Source organism: Alligator mississippiensis, chromosome 1, assembly GCF_030867095.1.
Source record: "Alligator mississippiensis isolate rAllMis1 chromosome 1, rAllMis1, whole genome shotgun sequence".
Lineage (NCBI taxonomy): Eukaryota > Metazoa > Chordata > Crocodylia > Alligatoridae > Alligator > Alligator mississippiensis.
In genome coordinates this window covers 392,819,641-392,845,686 of record NC_081824.1, presented here as the reverse complement: position 1 = coordinate 392,845,686, position 26,046 = coordinate 392,819,641, and the positions used below count along the sequence as shown (strand labels likewise).

At 42.3% G+C, this 26,046-nt stretch overlaps 1 protein-coding gene across 1 annotated transcript in view; it reads right to left on the bottom strand.

The window, feature by feature from the left end:
* Positions 1–26,046, bottom strand: part of KLHL1 (kelch like family member 1) — a 556,958-nt gene that overhangs the window by 253,944 nt on the left and 276,968 nt on the right. The window contains exon 5 of the mRNA XM_019488567.2: positions 1–213. Coding sequence (XP_019344112.1) covers positions 1–213 — 213 coding nt within the window. The remainder of the gene's footprint in view (positions 214–26,046) is intronic.

Here is a 26,046-nt window from a genome sequence, read left to right as displayed (position 1 = left end):
CTGTGGTGGAAGCAGTGGTAGTCTGATATAGGCAAGTAACATACTCAGGTCACCGCATCTCCTTTGCATATCATACTTAACCCACATCATTAAGGCATGAAAAATAGTTTCTTCATCAGGAACATTCACATCATCACTTGCAAGGAGTTTATGTAGCTCCTCTGCTGGCAACAGTAAAAACTCTTGATTTCTGATGACTTCCATTATGTTCTCCTGTATGGAAACAAAGTACTCAGAGAGTAAATCCTACCAGAATATTAAATCAGTTGCTAAAGCTACAAAAACACCAACATCAACCAATATCCTTCACAGTCATCCCAAAATAAGCCTTAAGAATAATTCACACTGAAATGCAAATGTCCTCAGGTTACATAATGAGGGTCATATTATAGTGCTAAGAGGTTTGAAATATGAAAAGCGAGTTGTCATTTAAGTTGAGATCTCTCTCTATTACTGTAGGTCTGGGAAAGTAGTAGTTTAGCACATATCAAATATTTTTTAAAAAGTAAGAAAAGAAAGCCCTACTACAATAAGCATTGTTGCATTATATCCTTCTCATTGTGTTGGGAAAATAGGTTTATTAGTTAATAGAATCATAGAAAAGAGGACTGTAAGGGACCTCAAAAAGCCATCTATTACAGCCCCCTGCAGGATCATCTCTATCCAGCTCAAACAACTACTGTGCTCCAGAATGAATTCCATCATTACCATGATAAAGGGCCGAAACACTTTATCATCAGTGGGAGAGTACTTTTCGTAAAACAGTCGCCCCATCTCTGACCTCACAGTCCTTGTTCTCAAAGGAAGTCTACATTCTAGCTTCAGAAGATAAGTCTGGAAAAAGTAATTTAGTTTTTTTATTGGACACAAAAATAATGAACTTAACAAAGACAGTGGTTTTATGACTCATTATAAGTTGCCTCTCATCTCTCCTTCTTTCAGCTTGGCTTCACAGGTAAATGCCTGTGTCACTTTTAAGTGATGAAATCTATTAGAATAGTTAGGTTAAACTAAATACATTTGTTCTAACTTTTTTTGAGCTACGACTGTGACTGCTTCTTTCCCAAACCTAATGAAGGGCCCTTAAACCAGAAGGATTTTCTCTTATCACACCAAACTTTGCAAGCTGACACAATAAAAGACTTTATGCCTGCATACAGACATTTAAAAAGCCCAAGGCAAAATCATTCTAATTTATGCGGTTTTCTGTAAGCAGCATAGTTGAGATTGGTAGCAACTAGAATACACATTAGACCCTTTGGTGGGAGAGAGGGAACAAATCTTAGACCGGGTTCTGACATTTTTAAACCTGTGTGTGCAATATTCTGTTTTGGGTATAGATGAGTTTTGTGTGACAAATGTTCTGTCTGTTATGGGTATAGACTGCTTTTCAATCACTTATATCCCCAAAAAGTGTAATGTTTTTATTTGGCCTATATGTCACCTCACAAATCTTGTTCCTTTCATATCTCTGAACTACAATGCCTACAACACCCACACCAATAAAGCAGCTCAGACAAATGTTGTCTTAATGTGGATTTAAAACTTTCAGTTATGGAAATTCCACATCTCTAGCTAACCTGTTTCACTGTTTAAACAACCTCATAGCTTAGAAAATGTTTTCTAAAATCAAACTTAAAGCCAAAAAATGTATTCATATTTTCTCAAGGAAATGGGTTATAAGATACAGTTTAAATATATTAGACTATATTGCTTCCAAATATGATTATGAAGAAAATATAATTCTATTAATAAGCGCTAACATGAAACTTTGCAATTGTATATACAATCAATGGCCTTATATCATTTAACAGAACTTTAGTTGGTAAAATGCCTTTCATGAACTCAAAATTTCTACTAGTTTATTTACAGAACATTTGGTTGCTTGCCATAATCCCAAAATCTGTGGGGAAAAAGCCTTCTGAACTCAGAATAATATTTCAGTTTTGAGGTTTTTTTCATAATTTTAAAATTGTTGAATTTGGGCATATATTTAAGATTACTCACCACTCTTATAAGTATTTGTATGGATTTACTTTTGATTATGAACAGAGGTGCTCTAAGGCATTGCAACTCAATGAAGTTTTGTCAGTCAATGTCAGTTTGTTGAGTCCAAAAGATTTCATTTGAAAAATCCAGGTTTCAATGAATGTTTACCAAATTCAAGGAACAGTTTCCAGTGGATCACAGAGAATAATATACCCTTTTTAAACATTAAACAGAGACAAATTACATGAGCAAAAGCACAATTTTATTTGAATAATTATGCCTGGCAGTAAAAGAAATAGGAAAAATTAATGAAAAATCCCGCAAAATAATGACAATGGTAATTATTCCTGTAAGGTGCCTAGACAGTAAATAATTAGAAGTCATAGATCTTTTTAAAGCAAAATAAAAGAGTAACTGCTAGAAACTGCTAGAGTTAGAACAGTATGTTGAAATCAATTAATTAAGAGCTACATAGGCAACATGTATCAAAGAGTGGACAGGTAAAGGGACTATTAGAAGGCCTAATGCCTGTTCCTTATGAGCAGACAGGGTAGATTTGCACCTTATAGTCTAATTAAATCAGAGATGTATACCATAAGCTAGGGGTTCTCATTCCCTGGGCCACGGCCCAGTGCCGGGCCGTGGCAGGTTGCCTACTGATCCACAGTACGGTCAGCTGCTGGGCCGGAAATGGCCTCAGACTGGCAAACCACAGCCCCCCAGAGCTAGGCGGAGAGGCTGCGGCTCCTTCTCCAGGGCCCATGGCAGCACAGGGTTTGCCCCTCCCCCCACCCCCAAGTTTGCTGGGCCATGGCCACTTCTGGGCCATAGTTTGCCAGGCCGCAGCATAAAAACTTTGGGAACCCGTGGCATAAGCTTTTTTACAAAATGACACAAACACTTTTAAAAAACTTCAGCCATTACCACATGCCAGAGGAGGGATTATTTCTTTTCTTATATCCTTATGATACAGAGCCCAGGCTGTTCACAGCAGGCAACTGAGAGGCTGCAAGCTGCTGCACCTGGCTCTGGAGCCCTCTCTGTGGCAGTGGCTATATGCACACCTCTGGGTAGATGGTGGGGGAGGGGTGTAGTCCAATGCAAACCTTGCCCCTCCCCATTGTCTGCCCAGAGATGCACATGCATCCACCACCACCATGGAGCCCAGTGCAGCTGTTTATAGCCTCCTGGCTGCCTGCCACAGCCAGCCTGGGCTCTGAGCAGTTGTATCAGGGGGCTGGCAGGCTGCAAACAGCTGTACCGGCTCCATGGTGGCAGCAGCAGCATATGTGCTGCCACGTGGATGGCAGGGGAGGGGCCAGGGTTCCAGCATCTACCAACAGTGGGGATCAGGCCTTTCATGGCTCCCCCATGGTCTTCCCTTGGCACACCAAGTTAATGTGTGTGTGTTGGCATGGTTTTGGCACTGTGGCCAAAAATGTTGCCAACCCCTAAATCTTTCACTTTCAATGTAAACTCATGTAAAAAAAAATAAAAATCAAACAGGGTGGCATTTTAGTCACACCACCCCGCCTCTCCCCTGCATAAAAAAAACCATCCAAAATGGAAAGTGTGTGCTTTCCAGGGGAATTTTTTTTTTTATTGGAATGTTAAACACTGAAAACAACACTATTTTGATGAAACCTGGTTTTGCTTCATATATGGAAAATGAGACCCTTAGGCCTATATGTTACAGTGCCAAAAAGAGAAAGGACTAGAATTTATAACTTGAAATTCTTGGGTTTCAAAATACAATTTGGGTGCATTTACATGTTGCCCTACAGCAACATAGGAATGCGCTGTGTCACCATATGGCACACTACAGCAATGGAGCAATTATGTGGGTCTACATGTGATTGGCAACTATGGCACCAAAGCGACATGCTTCCCAATATAGCACACCCCTTTGGTGACATAGTGGTGAAATCTAACCATGTACCATGTGTATGGTGCAGAAACCACACATACTGCACTGTGTTTTAGTACTTCAAAAAGGAAGTACTAAAGCATGGTGCTGTAGCAACATTGCTGTACGGTGACGTGTAGATGCACCCTTTTTGGTATTTCATATTTGTTGCTAAACATAGGAATTATTTTGATAGAAAATGCCTACATAGCTTTAAAATCTAATTAATTTCATATATACAAAAGACTTGTGGTGTTTCCAATTCATGGGGGGGGAGGGGAGGGGGGCTAAATGGTTTGGCTGTGTTGAGACCTTCAATTATTATTAGATGGTCTTCCAAAAACATTGACTAAAATTTCCATACCTGACATTTGAAATCTCTCTAAATATAAGTGATGACATTTCTAAACCTATTTACTCTGTATAATTTTTAGATGATCAGTGTTTCAGATTGGAAAAAAAAAAGATTTAAATTCTGTGATAGTTTTTAAATTTTTAATTCAATATTTTTTCATCCTGAATCAGGGCAAGAATCTTAAAATATTTTTATGGAATATAAACTCTGTATTTCATTTTGGAACCAGTGAAGAACACAGAAAAATCTTTTGAGGGGGAGTAATATGCAATTCCTATGGGCAGTGGTTTTCAAACTTTTTCATTTGTGGACCTCCATTTGAAAAATTTTAGGAGTCCACAAATGAAAAATAGATGGAAGACCATCTAATAATACTTGAAGGTCTCAACACAGCCAACTGGCTGGCTGGGATGTGAGGGCATGTCAGTGTGAGGGCTGCATGCTGGCAAGCTCCACACTGAAGCAACCTCATGCCCCAGCTATCCCCACCATAGCACATTGAGCTGATGGCAGCAGCCCCAGGCTAGCAGGCTGACCCTTCCCCTCCCACCCCAGACTCCCTGTCAGCCCTCCAACTTGGCTCAATGTGCTACAGTCCTAGGCGCATGTGTAAACATGGTGCCCAGGAGCAATAAACTCCCACATGATAAGTGTCAGAACTTATTGCTTCCAGTTAATTCCAGTTAAATGTAGATGTGTCCCCTGTAAGGTAGAATTCTAGGATCTTGGGTTTTGTCTGCATGGGATTTAATTGTTTTAAGTAAATTATTCATGTATTATTATTAATATATCTATTATAAATCTTCATTCAGGTTTCTTAAATAGTTTACCAACTATCAGTTACCTCTGCAAAACAATGCCACAATCAATTAAGAAATATAGCATATGATCGTATCACCAACCAGTGATATACAGCCATGTCTCAAATGCAATGCAAAATGCACAGAAATTACAATAAAAATATATCCATCTAAAACTGAAAGGGAAATGTAGCTGGACATAGTGTGAATATGATCAATATACCAAAGATACATATACTTATGGAAGGGACCTTTAATTTTTTTTTTCTATTTTATATGGTGGTACATAGAAAATAGTCATTAGCATAAGGATTATAAAATGAACATGGATTATAGCACAATTTCTATCTTCTCCAATTAGTTATCTGAAAACATTTGTACTGTTATGTTTTAAAAGTGTATTTCTGTTATTGACAGTTTCAGCAAATGGCAAATTCAACAATGAGGGATTATAGTTTGATTTTTTTTTTTTTAATGCCTCATTTAGTATATCCTAGAATTGGCTTCTTTTTAATTTTTCAAAGCATAATTGACTATTTTGGAACATGCTGAGGTAGAGACCAGCTGCAAATAATTACTGGAGACTTGCACCTCCTTGTTGAATGATTAGAAATTTGAAGCATTCATTCTACAGGAGTTCAAAAATTTATGGAGCTTAATCAACCTAATTCTTCCTCCACTTCAATATAATGGGGAACTACTAAAGTCTTCTTATGAGAGAGTAAAAAATTGCTTTTTGGAAAAAACAAAACAAAAAAACAAACAAACCAGGATAGAAATAAATATTTCAGTAAAAGAAATTAAATCTTTAGATGCGGATTATATCACAAAATATGTTGCCTAATATAGTATGCATTCTTATCAATAAGTTATAAAATAAAGTGCTGTCCCAGAATGCAGGGTATGCTCTATGTAGAATTATATTGGGATTATTGCGATCTGAGAGGTTATTAGCATACTAAAGAGTAAATTCAACCATAATAAAACATGAACTATAAGAGACTCTCTGTGAAACATACATATGACACATACAAATCAGCCAACTATTCAGTCAACTCTATTCTTATTACTACATTGAGAATCTGACCTGGGAAATCACAGGTCTCCCCTTGCAGGCTGGCAGAGATTCAGCCTGCAGCATGAGGCTGCAGCCTGACTGGACCAGCACTGGGCAAGAGCCACCTCCATAGCCCAGAGGGCAGGACCCAACATGGGATGGTGGAGTGGGGTGGAGAGGCTCAGTGCTGCCACCACCACCACCACCACCATGAGTGCCACACCACCACAGCCACCAAAATGAGGTTCTACGGCAGTGGCAGTGCTGAGTTGTGAACCCCCTCTGCAGCAGCAGACAGGGGGCACCTCACCTTGGCAGTCACAGTGGTGTGGTGCTCCTGGTGGCAGCAGCAGCAGCAGCATCAGTGGCAGCACCAAGCCTTCCTGCCCCAGTTCACCCTCCTGTGCAGGGTCCTGCCCACTGGCCCATGGCGATGCCTCCTGCTCTGTACCAAACTGGTCAGGCTGCAGCCCCACGCTGAGCAGAAATTTGGGGAGGCGCACGTGTCCCCTCCATACTTCCCAATGTGTCACCTGTGGCATTACCTATGCCCAAACACAACCCTCTTCCCCACACACTCACCCTCTGCTCCACACACACACACACACACACACACACACACACACACACACACACACACAGCCTTCCCCACACACTGAGGGGCTGGTGCCTGGAGGCAGGGGGCAGTGGATCAGGATGCAGGGGAGGCTGTGTGTGTGGAGGGGCAACAGCATGGGAAGGAGCAGGGCACTGGCATAGCAAGGCTGTTCAGTGCCATAAAGCGGGGGGGGGGGGAGGGTAAGAGGGAGGAGAGCCGCAACTGGCCTCATGTCCTAGTGAGTGAAGGAGGCAGTGGAAGCTCTGATTTTCCACAATAAAAAAACCAAAACGAATTTTTTCGTTTATAATTTAGAATTAATATATTCTAAATACTAATATATTAGTATTTAGAATTAATTTTATTATAATTATTGAGGCACTGGTAAGCTTCCAAATTGCTTTAAAATTGTAAATATATCAATAAAACATTGTGTTCAACTGATATATATATATATATAATGGTGTTTCACTTTAATTGCAGAAAAATGAGGATTTTGGTATTTTTAATAAGAGAATTTTGGATATTTTAACAGAGATAACCAGGATCCCTGATGATGATTAACACATCTCTGGGCAGTGATGGATCTCCAGTAGAGTTTTATTAAAAAAATTAAATATCTATTGATATTCAATAATTATTCAATTATTGAATATATATAACGGTAATAAAACCCCATGTGCTGCAAACCACTTTACATGAAGCTATTATTTCTGTAATTCCTAAACTAGACAATAATTCTATGAATTGTTCTAACTATGGAGCAATTTTTTTAATGAATATTTGGTGCCAAAATCCTAGCCAAAACTTTATCTCACAGATTGGAACAGGTCTTTCTGAAGATAATTCACAAACCACCCCACAACCCCCCCTCCCCCCCCCCCCCAAAAATGGGTTAATGTATGTCAGATTACTGATATAGTAGCAGCAGGACAGCATTCAAAAGTTCCTACAGGTCTTTTAGCTCTTGATGCAGAGAAGACCTGTGATTATTTTGCTTGGAGATACCTCTTTATGTATTACAAAATATATGCTTTGGTAAATAATCCACAAAGTGAATACAGCTGCTAAATACAAATCCCACTTCAAGATTTGGGACCAATAATATGTTATCTGGTCCATTTTACTTTCAAAGGGGGACTCAAGGACTTGCTCATTATCCCCTGAAGTACTAAAATTTCTGTCACAGCTGACCTGTCCTCTTACCATGAATCAAGAATTTTAACAATCTATCTGGTTATTGGACTACATAACCATTTATTGGACTAAATTTATTGGACTGAGTTATTTGGATTAAATATGTATACCAGAAATTATATGGTTGGCTAATGGAAGTTTCAATGAATGGCAATCAGAGCACATAAGCTAACTTGGGAGTTAAAATATCTAAGAATAATGTAAATGTTTCCCAAATCTTTGAGAGGAGTCTCAATGTTATATCACAGGATATGAACAAATGGAACAATTTGCAAATATCATTGTGGGGGGATGTGAATATTGTACATACTAATGTTTTATCTCACCTCATTTATACCTTATATACCTGTTGTAATCCCTCAATCTTTTAAAAAACATTTTTAATCAATCACATGTTTAACAGATTTCTGCGGAGAGAGGATCAAAGGACTTGACTTTCTGCAAAAAAAAGATGCAACTGCCAATTGAAATGGGTGGCTTTCATCTTCTAAACCTTTGACAATATCACAATGCCTTCTTAATAAGTCAGACTATGTAATGGGTGATTGATATGATGAATAACCAGGGATGCTGGTTTTCTCTGATTTAAAAAAAAATCCCCAATTTTTGAATTTCAAAAAAGTAACCCAAAATCCTCATTTTCCCATGATTAAAATAAAACACGTGTGTATGTGTGTATTCTATATATTCTATATATATACACATGCACATATATATAAGTGGTATTGCATTTTAATCATGGAAAAATGTGGATTTTGGGTTACTTTTTAAATATAATACACACACACACACACACATATATAGATGTGGTATTTCATTTTAATGATGGAAAAATGTGAATTTTGGGTTACTTTTTTAAAATCTAAAAATTGGGAATTGTTTTTTTTTTAATTAGAGAAAACCAGGATCCCTGCAGATAACCCTCAAATAGATGGAAATTGAACAGGCTTCTTTTCCCTTCCAGTATCAATCACCATAAGTTGTATGTCACCATTTTTCAAATTCTCTAATTTCTACATTTTTTGTAGTTTGACAAACTTGGGAAAATGGCAACCTTACTGAAGTTTCATTCTTCATTACATCAAAAGGCCTCTATTCTCGACAATCCCTTTTTAAAGTATGGGTCTTACAAACTCATGAGAAGAAAGCGTATAGGTAAGGATATTGTACATGTAGAGCAGCATCTATTAAGAAATTTTATTGAATCCTTAATCTTTGAGTTATGTGATTAATGGCACTTGGAAACACCTGAATGGCAATATATATGCGTGTATCAAGTATTAGAAAAATTAGTTTGGACTCGAGCCATTCGATGTAGCAAATGCTCCAGAAATATCAGAGATGTAGATATGCTGCACTTGCTTCTCCTTGTTCTAATATTTTGTCATATGCTAGAAACCAAATCCACCTCCTAACAGTCACAGGGCATGTCTACATGAGACAATTTATTGTGCTGTTGCCTAGTTTATTGTGCAGTAAGCATGTGCATTTACACATATGCACACTTACTGTGCAGGTAGCAAATTTAAGTGTGATTAGTAACTGCACAGTAATGCATGTGTAGACGTGACCCAGAAGCAAATTTGCTGCCAGGTCTATGCAGACACTAGGGGGCCAGCCTGAAGCCAGACCCTGGGCTCCTGGCCGAGAGCCTCTCCTGGTCTAGGTGTGGGCTGCCTCTCTGGCATCCCATTTGCAGGCTATAAAAGCCAGTAGCCATTTGGTGCCCTGGGGCACACATCACAGGCAGCCTGAAGGCAGTGTAGGACCTGTGTGTCCCCCTGGACAGGCCACAGCTGAGCTGTGCCTCCCTTTCTGGAGCCGTGCACTGCTGGTTGGCCCTGCACAGCCCCAGACCCTGCCATGAGAACAGCCAGCCATGTAACCACTGGCAATCAACAGTGCTAGCTCCTCCAGGGGCAGCGCGGGCAGCTGGGTGCCTGCACGCTGCACACCACAGGACTAGGACACTGGGCACAGCTGAATGCCATCACCAATGGAGAGGACTGTGCTGAGCCACCAGCCTCATCAGCCCTGGACATGTGGTAAGCCCCACACTGGGGGCAGGTCCCTCTCTGCTCCAGCCTTCGCCCCTGCCACCTACCCTTACCCCTGCCCCTGCTCCCTGCCTGGCCTGCCTATACTCTCCTGGCCTGCAGCTCCCCCCACAGCATTCAGAGAGATGGGACACAGTGCAAAACTTTATTTAGCAGCTGATACCCAGACAGCTAGGCAGCCACAGGCCTCTCACACCCCAAGGGAGGCACTGATACTGGCAGTGATGTTCTCCTCAGTAGCAGGGGGCAGGGACATGTAGCACTTCTACAGGTAGACCTCCAGGTGGTGATGGAGAATGCGGGGTAGTCCTTGCTTGCTCCCTGCACCACTGTAGCTCACAGTTGTGTACTAGGTATGCAGGTATGCCCAGGGCACCATAAGGATCAGCAGCATGATGTAGTGGGTCAGGAATCGCTCAGCCTACATAAACAGCTCCTCACACACTGACTGGGGCACAGACAGCAGCAGCACTCTTAGGGCACAGTGGTGGTGCATGGGGGACCTCCTCAAAGAGGCTCCTTGTGTGGGGGGTGGCCAGCTCCTCATCCAAGTGTTTGGGAGCCCCACACACCCGAACCCAAGGACACCTGAACTGCCAGTGCCATGGGCTGAGTGGCAGTGCAGCACAGTGGTTGGCCTGCAGGGGCAAAGGGAGGGCATCAGGTGCTGGGAGGACCCTGGCCTGTCCTGCCCTGGGAGCAGGCTGCAGGAGGTAGGCTGCCTGTGGCCAGCACTCAGTGGGCTGCTGGCCCCAAGGGAGCAAGCAGGGTTGAAGAGATCAGCTGGTGGCTGCCTGGTCTCAGCCCTGCCCAACCTAATTTACAATGGTCCCTGGGCATCCATGCATGACTGATCTCTGATCTGAGACCAGACAGCACGTGGCCCCTGGTGCAGAGCATCTTATCTCTAAAATGTTGCAAACTCTGACAAAAGGCTTCTGTCTCCTGGCTCTACAGGCCCAGCATCTGGAAACAGGGGACAGGCAAGAGTGGCCAGCGGAGATGCTAGGTCAGGGATGCTGCTACCCACTTCTGGGACCCTCCAGATGTGCCGGCTACACCAAAGGTACATGCAGGACCAGACCCTCCTCCTCCAGTGGCTGCTGATGGTGGCTGAGGAATGGAAGGAGACTGTACTGGCCTGGCAGGAAGTGGACCTGGATTGGGAGAAGAGATGGCAGAAGGAGAACCTGGCCCACCAGGACAGGTGGCGGGCGGAGAACTTGGCATTCTAGGGTGAGTTCCTGGCCCTGGAGTGGGAGTGGATCTAGGTCTGGCAGGAGCAGAATGTCATCCTGGACTAGGCAGTGCAGGCGGGCAGATGATGACCATCAGAACCTGGACACTGTCCTGGGCCTGGTGGTCTCATTCATGCTGGCTCCTGCCTGACCCCTGACTCTAGCCCTGCAACTCCACTGGCAGCTGCCTACCATCACAGAGCAGGTCCATGCCTGGCCCTGGGAAAAGGTCCTTCACCACTTCCTGCCTGCAGGAGACTCTGGCTCAACCCCCAACCCCCGCCTCAGGTCTGCCACCACTCACCTGGGCTTAAGCCTGCAGCTTACCCCAGCTCCTTGTAGGTGTGTAGCTAGGTTTCATAGTTGGTAATTGGTAGGGTATAGTCAGAAGGGACCTGAGCAAATCAGCAAGTCCGACCCCCAGCCATGGGCAGGAAAGAATTCTGGGGTCAAATGACCCCAGCTAGGTGATTATCTAGCCTCCTTTTGAAGACCCCCAGGGTAGGAGTGATCACTACTTCCCTTGGAAGTTGGTTCCAGATCCTAGCCACCCTGACTGTGAGCAGTGCTCCCTGATGTCTAGCCTGAACCTACTGTCAGTCAATTTGTGGCCATTATTCCTACTTACCACTGGTAGAGCTCAGAGGAACAGAGACTCTCCCATTCTCTGCTGGTCCCTCCTGGAGTTTATAGATGGCCACCAGATGCCCTCTCAGCCTTCTCTTATGGAGGCTGAACAGGTTCAGGTCTCATAGCCTCTCCTCATAGGGCCTGCCCTTCTGCCCCCTTGCCATGTGAGTGGCCCTCCTTTGGACCCTCTCAAAACTGTCCACATCCCTCCTGAATTGCAATGCCCAGAACTGAATGCAGTACTCCAACTGCGGCCTGACCAATGTTGTATAGAGGGGGAGGATCACCTCTTTGGACCTGCTTGTGATGCATCTGTGGATGCATGATAAGATGCGGTTAGCCTTACTGACCGCGTCCTCACATTGGTGGCCCATGTTCATCTTGGAATCAATAATGACTCCAAGATCCTTTTCTGCCTCTGTGCTGACGAGAAGGGAGTTCCTCAGCCTATAGGTATGCTGCTGGTTCTTTCTCCCTAGGTGAAATAACTTGTACTTGTCAGTATTGAATCCCATCCTGTTCTCATCTGCCCACCCCTGTAACCTGTCCAGATCTAGTTGTAGCCTGTCCCTCCCTTCTAGCATGCTCACCTCTCCCCACATCATAGTGTCATCTGCGAATTTGAACAAGGTGCTTTTTACCCCCTCGTCCAAGTCGCTGATGAAGATGTTAAACAGTACGGGCCCAAGGACTGAGCCCTGGGGGACCCCACTGCCCACATCCCTCCATGTTGAAAATGACCCATCCACCACTGCCAGAGTTGCCTGGAGTGGTGTCATGACTGGATGTCGGTCCTGCTGGGCCTGGACTCCACCAGCTTGAGGGAGACCCACCTACCCTTGAGGATCCTGAGATACCATTGCCCCGGGCAAGCCACCCACCTGCCACAGTCACAGTGGTGTGTGGACCTGCATGAGAATAGCCAGAGGCCATGGTGCTGGACACCTATGCCCCAGCTCTGCCCCCTAGGCACCCCCACCCCATGGTCCCCCACTCTGGGACACCAAAACAAAAACTTTGTAAATAGTTTTCATGCTGAAGATATTTGTTATTGTTGGTGGGAGGGGAGGGTGGTGGAGGAGCTCTGTTTGTTGAGGTTGGAGCGGGGAGGGGGCTCTGTGTGTTGACTGGGGAGGGATTGAGGGTGTGTGCTGTGAGAGGAATAAAAGTTTCTTCTCTGAACAGCTCTCTCCTACCTTGGGGGTCTTCAATAGGAGGCTGGACAGATATTTGGCTCAGGTGATATGACCACGGCACACATTCCTGCCTGGGGTAGGGGGTCAGACCTGATGATCTGTCTAGGCCTCTTCTGACCCTAAGTACTATGAAACTGTGAAACTATGTGCCAGCCATGACAGTGGTGCTGAGGGAAACTGTGGCCCCCCAGAGCCAGGCAGAATGGCCATGGCCCCTTTTGCAGGGCCCATGGCAGTGCAGGGTTTGGCCCATCCCCCACCCCCACTCAGGGTGGGTATCCTAACCTGTCTGCCAGCTGAAGATTCCAACCATGGTCGGCTGTAACCACTGGGCCACAGTTTGCTGGGCTGCGGCCACTTCCAGGCAGTGGTTTGCCAGGTCATGGCATAAAAACTTTGGGAATCCCTGGTCTAAGGTCTCTCATAATATATAATAATTCACACAATTTGCACATCAATATGAGATGCTACATTGCTGTAGCAATGAGTTATGGTGGTGTAGCTTATTGCTGTGGTGATGTAGCATCGGCGGGCACAAACTGGGATGTTGTAACCACTGTACAGTAGCAATGAGTGCTGCCAGGACTGTGCAGTACCAGCAGGTACTGTGCAGTCAGTTGATATTTGCTTTAGCAGTATTAAATAATTTAGCAAGTATTAAATGGCTGGGCAGTACCTACTGTGTAGTCAGGGGCACATGTAGACACACCTAAAAAACGTATAATCAGGGATCCTGGTTTTCTGATTAAAAAAAAAAATCCCCAAGTTTGTAAGTGGTGGTCAAGATGCAAGGTCACTGAAAAGTTGTCACATTAAATTGTTATTCTATGACAGAACACTTACAAATTGTTCATCAGATTTTGAATATATATCAATGTACTCTATGGATCCCAAAAGACAAATTTCAGACTAAAGTGGGATTGCAAAACATTTGTCTTACTGTGCATTAGATTGATTAAACTGACAGATACTCTTGTTTTACTGGTGTTTAGTAAATTGTATATTTTGAAGGAACATACATTATGTATCAATTTGTTTAAGATGTTCCATGCCAAGAACCAGTGAAATCATACTATCAACTAGCTGTAAAATACAATAATTTCTCAGCATCAATTTCTTAATAAGGGATTTAAAAAAGACTTTGCAGCACTGTTTTTGTGTATTAACGTCTGTCCATCTAGTCCTCATGTCATGCTAACTCATTCTACACATTTCCTTTTAAATCTAACAGTGTGATTCCTCTGTTAAAAGGGAAGGATTGTCTTAAATACAAGGTGAGGTAGCAATATCTGTACTCAGACTAGAATTGTCAAAGCTACACAGTCACTAGTCCATTGACATTATTCAGTAGTCTCTGTAAATCAACTAAAAATTCTAAACTAATATTAGCACTTGTAAAATCATACCATCCCCTTGCCCTGAATGCATACTATTTTGTGCTTACCAATATCAACTGGAGTTCATATAGTAAGCAGATCACTGAAGAGCCATAATTTTGATTTGAGAAGGTGTTCTTGTATGCAAATGAAGATAACTGAAGAATGAAAAATCTGTAAAATATACTGTGCAAGAAACTGGCTAGAATCTTAATGGGGAGAAATGAAAAACCACACAACACCTGTTATTATTTTCACTAAAACAATAATACCTCCTGCAAAACAGGTGTTTTGTGGTTTTTCATTTCTCCCCATCAAGATTCTAGTAAATTTCTCTATGTATATCCAGATCTATATATATATATCTATATAACTCTATATATCTACAGAGATTAAGGATTCCTTTTAGTTGTCCGGTATCAAAGTTGGAGAGCTAAGGAGGTACTATTGTTTTAGTGAAATTAATAACAGGTTTTATGTGTTTTTTTCATTTTTCACCATCAAGAGCCTAGCAAAGTTCTCTCTACATATCTCTATATATAAGTGTTGTTTCATTTAAATCATGGAAAAATGTGGATTCGGAGTTACTTTTTTAAATCCAAAACTTGGGGTTTTTTTTAAATCAGAGAAAACCAGGATCCATGCTTATAAGCATTCTTTGAAAGAACCAAGAAAGGATAACTTTTTTTTTAAAACGGTCAGAGGAGGAAGAGGAGGTGTTCACTTCTTATCATAATAAGATAATTAGAGCACTTGCCCAAGAAGTGGGAAACCTGGCTTTTAGGACTTCTTCAATCTGAGAGAATTCAAACTCGTCCACCTGTCTGTAGGACCAGGGTTAGTTTCTTCTTGTTTCCTATTCCTCAGTCTCCTGATTCATTAATGCCTTGGTACACAATGGCTCAGCAGTAACTGGAGGAATGAACATTGTCACTCCCCGGCCTTGTCTATAGTTCAGTGGTTAGAGCATTCAGTTGGGACACCTGGGTTTGAATCTCCCTAGGCTGAGAAAGGTCTAGAACCACCAGTTCTCACACTTCCTAGGAAACTGATTTAACCACTAGGGAAACTTACTGCCCTGGATGTGTCTTTGGTATGCTCAAAGCACTCTGACTGGAATGGGTCCCTCAGGAACCTTACAGTGTGTCTACAGCTTTCCATGGTACTTTCAGGGATGGTCAATGTGAAGCATACCACAGCAATATATTTTTTACTGTGTTCAGTAAACCTAGAAATAAGAAAGTAAAGTAATCATCTCTCAAATTTCTTTGGTTTTTGGTATGCTTATCTCAAAGAGGGTGGATTGCAGTCCTTATCTATTTGAAACAATACACAATGTAATGGTCAGCATTTTTTTCATGCTTTCTGTATGTAAATAGATTAAGATCTGGGGTAATAAAAGTTTATTTTCAATACCTTTCACTCAATTCTGTCCCAATTCCTTAAGGGTCAAAGATGTAAGCATTTTGCATTTTCTCATGAAATTTGTCTCACTAGATTAATAGAACTGTTGATTTGAGTAAGCACATCAAACACTGTATAACCATACCAGTAATTTTCTGCCTATATAGTGTTTGGCCAAACTAAACTTTCAGGCACCTACTAACTTGTCCTCTTTAATGGAACTAGGATATCAGTTTGTGCTGGGTCTGAATTTCAGACAGTGTGTACAAGTGAGTTTATGACAATTACAGATTTTTCAAGAATTTGCTTCTAAAATGCTTTTGACCAATTAATTAACATGAGCAACAAGATCATAAACAAAACCATCTATTCTAAGAATAGATTACTACAAAATGGTTGCCCTTTAGAAGCTGGATTCCCTTGATCAGGTATCTACCTAATTGGTGAGACATCACGTGGATGTCATTGCTGGCCAGTCTTGTTAGTCTGATACATTTAATAAGAACGAAACCCTCTCACACTCTTTGTATGTTTAATATTAATAAACAAAATGTACTATTCAGGGGTCAATGAAGCATTAAGGCTAGGGACAGACATTACACATAAACCAGTTTAAGTGATCACCAACTGGTTTAAACCTGTAACAGAACAGATGTTCAGTGCACATAAACCAGTTTGAGAATGGCTGAAACCGGCTTGAGATAAATCTGGTTGAATATAGTATCAAGCTTAACTGATTTGGCTCAAACCAGTTTATGCAATGTCTGCCCCAGACCCTTTGCTGATTTAAGAGAAAACAGACACCACCAGCATCCCAGCGTGCTCTCTGGGCAGGGCAGGGGTCTCTGCTCCACAGCAGGGCTAGCCCCTGCCCTCTACTCCCTGGCTTCAGCTCCCCTTCTCCCCTTCACCACTCCCTGCTAAGCAGGAATTCCCCTGCCTTGCTGAGGAGGTGTCTGTGCATTAGCTAGTAGACCGCATACTGGATACAGTCAGTGTTGAATCAACAGGTAGAATCAGCAAGTAGCTGGTAATGTCCCTCTGTTGTTTTCTTAATTGGGTGATCACCCATGGTATCAATTCCCTTCTGGGCTAATCACAGCATCCTGCCAGAGCCTGACCATGCCCTGCTCAGCTCCATGGTATGGAAGGAAGGGAGGGCTGCTCTAGCGCCCCCCAGCTTCTAGCCTAGGCCACTGCAGGCATGTGCCTGCATTTCTGGAATGTCTGTCTGGCTACAAAACTGATTTTGCCTGCCCAGGTTAAACTAACCTGCAAAGATTCAATCAATTCAGGCTCAGGCTTTTTGAATGTCTGTCTCTAGCCTAACAGTTCGTCTTGCTTCAGGACTAAATAATCATCTCATAACTTCCAATGTATCTCCTGTTTATATTGTTTAAATCAGGGGTGTCAAACTCCCCTAGTCCCCCAGGATGGATTTGTACTACAGGAATCCTTACAGGCTCAATCTGCACACAACTGTCTCAAAAGAGTTAGTGGTGGCATTGTTAATTACTGCAGATTCCTGGGCCACAGGAATTAACACACCCACTGCTTGCTCACTCACTTTACTACTGGCACACATCCCCAACAGGGCTCCTTACACTAGAATTCAGCACTGAGCCCTGCTCCCAACTTGCTAGCCCTGAATTCTTGTCCTTAAATTTATCATAGCTTCAAATTATATATTTGTGAAAAAGGACTTAAAAGTTAACTATATTTTTATTTGTAATAGAAAATAGAAAATGTATCTAGATTACAAAGATCATTTTGAATCTTAGCTCTGTCCTCCAGCCCACCTGCTTATTGTCATCTACAAATTTAATAAACATACCCTTAATTACATCCTCCTAGTTATTAATGAAGACCTTGAAAAGTAATAGAACCAAGATAGACTTCTAGGTAATCCCACTTAATACCGTCATCTAATCTTATATTGAGCTCTTCATAACTAGTCTTTGAACATGATTATTCAGTCAGTGATTTACTCACCCAAACAAGTCAGAGGAAATTCTTATTAAGAAAATAATGGGAGATATTGTCAAAAGCTGTACTTAATTCAAAATATAACATGTCCATTTTTTTTTCCCATTCACAAGTCCCATCACCTTGCCATAAGAAGAATAGCTTAATGGCCTTGTTACTCATTGCACTTTGAGCTGCTCAAATGTTGATCACTGTTAGTGCTAGCTCAAGTTTACAGCAGTCATGCCTTAAAGCTAAAAGCCTTTTCTGACTGTCCCCCAACTGCACAGCTATGAAATGCCACTAGAGGGTGGGCGAGCAGAGTCCTGACTAGGACCTAAAGGTGTGACTTGCCACTACAGGGGTGGTAATACAGGGCTGGTAAGCCAAGACAGGCTTCTATCCCTCCTCTAGGGGTGGCATGTGATGGATTGATGGATGGGGGTGGGGGGGTATGAAGCTGGGGGGAAGGGAGGGCAGAGAGTTAATGGGATGGGGGTGGGTAATGAAATGGGTGTTGGAAAGGAAATGGGGGTGGGGGTGACTAATAAAAGTAAGGAAGGATAGTGAAGGATTAGCCAGTGAACGATAATATAAAAAGTAAAAAAAAAAAACAACCCCCCCAAAAAAGAAAAAAACCCCAACAAACAAATAAAAAATAAGTACATTAAAGAAGGTCCCATGGTTTAATAAATGTGGATCTGTGATTGGGCTGTGGAGGATGCTGGTCATGCTTTCCAGGAAGACTGGGAGGTCGGAGTACTGAGGGAAGGCACTTTTGTGGGAGCTACTGCCCCTGCCCTGGCAAGGACGCCCCAACTCATGGGGACCTGATCTGACCCACTACCTTGTTTCTGTGCCCCGCCCCTTGTAGGCCCCACTCCTACATCTGTCTGTGCCCTGTGACCTGACTATCTCTGCAGGCTGTTTCCATGGGTAAGAGGGGGAGTTTTCTTGGTTGCAAGAACCATTCAACCATTCCCTGGGAAGTAGAGTTTAGAGGGTGGAAAGTTTTTCTGCACAGAACAGGAGGGTGGGAATGGGACATTGCATCCTGGGATGCTGGAGGAATGTAATTTGGATGGCTCACCTATGGCGGGGTGGGCACACATTAATGGAATATGGGCTGGGTAACATAGATTCAAAGATGTTGGGGTTCGAAGGGACCTCAGTAGGTCATTGAGTCCGACCCCCTGCCCTGGCCAGGAAAGAGTGCTGGGGTCAAAGGACCCCAGCTAGGTGCTTGTCCAGTCTCCTCTTGAAGACCCTCAGGGTAGGGGAGAGCACCACCTCCCTTGGAAGCCCATTCTGGCAACCCGTAAAGAAGTTCTTTCTAATGTCCAACCTAAACCTGCTGTCCATCAATTTATGGTCATTGTTCCTAGTTACTCCAGGGGGTGCCCTAGTAAATAGAGCATCTCCTATTCCCTGATGCCCTCCCCTGATGAATTTATAGGGAGCCACAAGATCACCTCTCAGCCTTCTCTTGCAAAGGCTGAAAAGATCTAGGTCCCTCAGAATCTCCTCGTAGGGCCTTGCCTGCAGGCCTCTGACCATATGAGTGGCCCTTCTCTGAATCCTCTCAAGATTCTCTGCATCTCTCTTGAAGTGTGGCACCCAAAACTGGACACAGTATTCCAACTGCAGCCTGACCAGTGCTGCAAAGAGGGGAAGCATTACCTCCCTGGACATGTTCGTCATGCATCTGCTAATGCATGATAAAGCACGGTTAGCCTTGTTGATCATTTCATCACATTGATGACTTACGTTCATCTTGCAGTCAGCTATGACTCCAAGATCTCTTTCTGCTGCTGCGCTGCTGAGAAGGTCACCCCCATCCTGTAAGTGTGTTGGTGGTTCTTTTTGCCCAGGTGCAGCACTTTGCACTTGTCTTTGTTGAACTGCATCCTATTTCATTCTGCCCATTTTTCCAACCTGTCCAGATCTGCCAGGAAACGTCCCCTACCCTCTGGTGTGTTACCATTTCCCCATAATTTGGTATCATCTGCAAACTTTGACAGGGTGCTCTCCATGCCCTTGTCTAAGTGCCTGATGAAGACATTGAATAGCACCAGTCCAAGGACAGAGCCTTGCGGGACTCCAGATCGATATCAACCCATCCATCATCACTCTCTGGATGCAACCCCTAAGCCAATTTGACACCCACCTGACCATGTAATCATCTACATCGCATCCTGTCAGTTTATTTATGAGAACAGAAGGAGATAGCATATTGAAGGTCTTCTTAAAGTCTAGGTAGATGACATCTACCTTGACTCCTGCGTCTAAACATTTTGTGACCTGGTCATAAAAAGAAACAAGGTTAGCTAGGTAGAATCTACATGTAATGAACCTGTGATGATTTCCTTTTAGCATTATTTCCCTTGCTGGGCTCCCATGGATGTGATCCTTAATGATTTTTTCCAGAGTTTTCCCAAGGATAGAGATGAGACTAACTGGTTTCCTGGTGCCTCCCTCCTCCCCTTCTTGAAAATAGGGACCACAGTGGCCCTTTTCCAGTCCTCTGGGACCTGACTGGAGCACCATGTGTGCTTGAACAGCTGTGCCAGTGGCTCTGCTATGATAAACCTTCTCTGGAGAGGCATAACTTTAAGCTGCTTATAGTGTGCTTAAAACTAGTTTCAGGTGTTAATATGTCAACAATCCAGCGGTTAAGAGCTCCAGGAGTCACCTAAATTTAGATGTGTAACAAAGCCCTTAATTAGGTCTGATTTGCTCTTGATAAATTCCTAAAAACTGTTACTTTCTACTTTATTACTGTCTGGGTATTTACTAACCAATTGTTCGATGATGTGCTATAGCATCTTTTCGGGTTTCAATGGTTAGCCTGACCAATTTGTGATCCTTTTAGTCTTCCTCCCCCCTTTCTTAAAAGATGGATGCTATATTTGCCCTTTTTCAGTTTTCTGGGACTTTACCTAACTTCCTTAAATGAGTGAAATAATAGTCAAGATCCTGAAATTACTTCAATCAATTCCTTGTGTAGCAGGCCTGCCCTTTGGAGCTTTGGTTGAATCCCAGGCTTGAAATCTTGCTGTTTTGATTGGTGGAGCCCATCCACTGATCAGGAGGCATCAAGATGAGTTAAGTCATGCCCTTTTCCTCAGGGAAGGGGGAGAGGAGTCCCCCCCGCCCCCAGACCTGATAGAAGCCTGCAACACTCAGGTCCAGAAGACTTCAGGGGTGGAGCCCTGGAGTGTAAAAAAGGAGCTGCATGCCCAGCATGAGGGGACCACATCTGGGATGGAGAAGAGAGAAGAGCAGGGCTTAGCAGAGCTGAGGAGAGCTGCTCAGCAGGGTGAAGCATTAGCCCAGAAGCACTCCTGAAGACTTCCATCAGTGGGGAATGGCAGATGGCTCCAGCACCTAGGCTTTCAGTGTGAAGCACGGTGCACGGCAACCAGACCCTGGGAGTTGTGTGAGGCGGCTCGGGTCTGCAACCGCTGGCATGTGGCCAGAGACACAGAGCACAGGCCAGTGCATGGAGTAGGACCTTTGGGGTACTTGGGCAGCTCAGGTCCTCAACCCCCAGAATGAGGCTGGGAGCTCAGTGCAGGAGGTGCTGCATGGAGGGTCCGGGAGTGGACCAAGCCTGGTGCTGCACAAGGCAACCCAGACCTCCGACCCATAGCAAAAGGTTGAGTCCAGGGAGCCAGACAGTGCTTAGGTTACTGAGCCAGCAAGCAGGGCTGAACCAGAGGCCCCAGAAGCCCTGCATAGAGGATCCCTGTTCCAGGGGACAGTGACCAGCCTCCCCCCCCCCCCCCCCACAAAGCCCACTACAGGTGAGAGAGCAGCTTGGTGCAGAGGACGAGGGCCACCTTCCTGGCCTGGGAGCCATGAGTTTCAGGGGAAAGAGGAGTCCCACAGAGACGGGGGAGTTCCCCCTGGTTAGTTAAGGGCTCCTAAAAGTGGAGGCCCCACTGGGAGGGCCCCTCTAAAGATACTAGCTTCCTTGTAGGGCTTGGGAAAAGCCCAAGGGCATTGGGATTTCCCCTTGAAACTAAGTTTATCTTTGGGGTCCTTGCACCATAAATGGTGTGATGTCATGCCTTATATTTTGTGAACTCTCATGTTTGTAAATTAGTAGATGAGTAGAGTCCTAGGGCTCTGCTGGGACCCCCTGTTGCAATTTTTTCCCTGTTGTTTATTTATATTTATTTGTGGCTTATTTATTGTTCACTCATACTTATCTATAGTTTATCTGTTAGCTATCTATGTTTATTTTGGGGTTTATCTGTTTCAGATCATCTACTTACCTGTGACTTACCTGTATCTGGAGCACTGGTATAAGGTTTTATGGCATTTATCCAGAGGGTATATTTTATGTTATTTGTTTAGATATCATATATATGTGTGGGTGGGTGTGTATGTATGTGTGTGTGTGTATATATATATATATATATATATATATATATATATTACATATGTTTATATCCATGTTTCTTTTCCTTGTGATAAGTTAATATAAATAAATGCATACATAGTTAAGTCCCCTGACTGTCCTGGCCTGGTCCTATAGGGACAGAGGGAAACTGAGTGGTCTGTAGTTCCCCCACAGCACACCTGCCAACCAAGAATCCCCTTGAATTGGAGAAGGAGAGTATATACCCGAGTTACCTGGGCTACACTTGAGAACTCTATGATGAATGTCTTTAAGCCAGAGGTGAAACCAACATTTTTTACACCCTGGGGAGGGATGGGAGGAGGGTGTTCTTCGAACTGAGTGCCAAAGACTGGCAGGCAGTGGGTGTCCTCTGTCACATCCTAGCTGTACCAAACCCCAATAAACACTAGCTTCTATGGTTTGGATGCTTCAGTTATCTGCCTTTAAAAATCTTGTTCACTAGAGGTGTTGCTCTATAAAAGAAATCCACCACTGCTTTTAGAACTAGCATACATATTATATATGAGGCAATATATATTTATACAAGGCAATAACACCTAATTTTTCCTCTGTCTGTTCTCCCTGAACATTCTATAACTATCCATATCAATATATCAATTTTAGCTGCTTGCTCTATCCCACAAAGTATCAATTATCCCAATTAAATTATAATTCTATGCACATACTAGGATGATTGCTATTTCTCCTGTTTATTCCACACATCTCTTTCCAGGATGCATTTATCCTACTTTTACTCTTGAGTGGAAGAATAGACAAGAACATCACCTAATCTGTCTCCTTCACCCTCACTTCCATTATTTTGTAGTCACTTTTGATCTGCTCAAAGTCATACCTGGCAACATTGCTAATAGGCACACAAATATGGACCATGCTGTAGTAGTCAGAGTTATGGGTGATTCATTTTTTCAGGGTGATTCATGGGCACTTTCTACAGTATCTTGGATTTGGGCTCCCAGCAGATGTCAAACTTCACAAGACAATAGGCCAGGTCTGCAGAGCCTCTTGCTCAGCAGGATAATCCATGCAGCAGTATTTGGGGTTTTTTTACCTCCATTCATTTCCTTTTGGGCAACCATGAACTTCCGTTCAGACCCTTACAGGCCTTTAGATCTGGGTTTGTGTGTGTGTGTGTGTGTGTGTGTGTGTGTTTGGTTTGGGGTTTTTTTGTTTTTCATTTTTTGGTTTTTTGCAAGACTGAGTTTTCAGACATTATGCTGCTGTTTGTTTCATTTAGAACAAAGAAAATGTCTTCTCCTCACTAACAGTGTTAAAACAATTATTATACTAATAAACCAAATCACAAAAACATGGATCTGTTAAAGCTCAGGGGCTGTGAACATCTAACTATCCAAAACAACACTATAAGATGGTAAAGACTAGACAAAAATCACAAAGCTACTCAAAAAATCATTACCCAAAGCAACAAATACTTCCTTGTCTCCTCCCAAGCAGAAATCCCACTAAAACTTCCCTATTAACTGTCTTGATTGGTGACTGCTGGTGGCACTAGACATTAATTTATGACAAGGATATAAAATCTATACCTACTTTTTAGGGACAATATCCTCTGATTTTATATTGCAGCTTGATGATCATTTGATTGCTAAGTTTTGCTAAGAAGCCACTGTGCCACCTGATAGACATTATGGAAGTTAGAATGGTTTGGAATTAACTGAGGGACATATGTTTCATAGAACATTAACAAGGTATATATTCCTTTCACAAAGGCATGGTAAATTCCCAAGACTTTGAAAGTAATATAGGTTTGGAGAAAAGAGATAAAGTAACAATAGAGAGGGCACAAGTTTCAATCTTATTTCCTACTGAAGAAGCAAGAGTCTGGATTTTAGCATTATTTTAAGACTCTTTAGGCTTCTATGTCCCTAGTGTTCCAAAGCCCTTGCATTTTAGTGTGCCTATATAACTAAGGAACCTGAGTCCAATGTTTAAAACTAATTTTGCTCCATATCCACAAAACCATTTAAACAGCTAAAGCAGGGGATAAGCAGAATTTAGGTGCCTCAGTATACAGGTGTACTTAACTCCACAAATCCACCAATAAATATATAAGACAACATACTAAAAATACAGAATTGATGTTCTAGTCAGTGTAAAATTAGATCTTGTCCGTAGTCATATAATAAACATGCATTTTACACTAATAGTTCTTCTTTGGAAGCATTTATGTCCTACAGAGCAACCCTCAATAGAATTTGATTTATTGGCATCAAATAGGAGGCAACAATTATATTGTTACTCTCCATTTACATATTCTACTGTGCACTTCTGATTGCAAAACAAATAATTAAAATATTTAGCTCTTGCTAGAGGCCTTGACATTTAATTTTTTTCACATTCTTTTCACTAGATCTACTTTTTACTAAGAAAAGTAGTGTATACTAAATAATACTGAATAACAGGTAAGCAATTGTCAGCTAACATTCAAACTTGCCTGAAAAATCAGGATAGCAGTGAATTCTAGTTGATCTAATTCCTGCTAAATCTGAATTAAATAGAAAACAAAACCTAATCATAGTATTTTCCACATGCTATGTACTACTGTATTAACACATTAAGGCCCCTTCTACATGTTGCAAGTCTTGTACAATAAACTGATTAATTGCACAATTACCTTAAAACCAGCTACACATGCAAAGTACTTATAACACAATAAAAACTCTAACCGGTTATAAGGTTAGACCTTGAAAATGTGTGCTAACTTTACAGCTGGTTGCTATTGAGCTTTAATGTGCATGTGTAGCAGGGTCTCTTCTGGGAGCCCCATCAGCTAACAGGGCTCCAAGGTACAGAGGTGCACTATAACGAGTGTGAAACCCTTGGGCCCTGGAGATTGAGGGCAATAAGGCACAATGGGATCTAATGAGCAATCCCACAATCATACCTCCTGTCATACATGTGTGTCATGGTAGAAAGTATGATTGTATGGATCACACATTAGATGCTGTTGTGCCTTTGCCTGCATGTGTACAGGGGGCCTAAATAACAGAGGATCAAAACAAATTTATATTCTAACTTATTTGTTCGTGTTCCAGAAAGGTCATTATGAAAAGCCCTTGTATACTTCACAGCTGTAAAGGTTGAACCATGCAGTGTATTTTTATAATGTATTCCAGCTTCCACACAGACAGCTAAAAGGGAAGATGTTTAAATCTGCTAGAATTAATATAGTAGAAGGAAGAACTGATCAGTTTAACAAATATTCCTCAAATGCAATTTAATTGGTAAAAGAAAAATGGATTTTCATTACTATTCTATTCGACATTAGCTTTTATGAGTGCCATGACATTATATTATTCTGAGCTGAAATATTTGAAAAAGAAAATCTTCTAACTTTAGAATCCTGCATAAGGCTGTCCATTAGGCTATTAAATTCTAACCATTGGAAAAGTTACAATATATTTTGGAACATAATAAAAAAGAATACTGAACAAATAAAAATTAAACTATAATGTTAGACAAGTATACAGTGCCCATAAGTAAAAAAAAGAACAAAATCTATTTTTTTAAAAAGTTAGCTATCTTTATGCCATCACACAGATTCTTTTTGAAGCTATGTCTTCAAGAGTAACAGTAATATAATGTTTTTGTATATTTAGAAGCTGAACTTGAAGAAAAAGAAAAAACTAGTCATTTTAAAATAATGTTTCTATGGTCAAATGCTAATTGCATCTCTTTAGTTCAAAATTCATTCAATGCAACAGAAGATTCAGCATTGGCATTCATAGTTTTTTATTAAATGTTCTGCATATGAGAAGTTCCAGAATGACTTTCACAATGACTGAAGTGCTTTTTTGGGTGGTTCGATCCTGGTTGAGCCTCAGTTCAAAT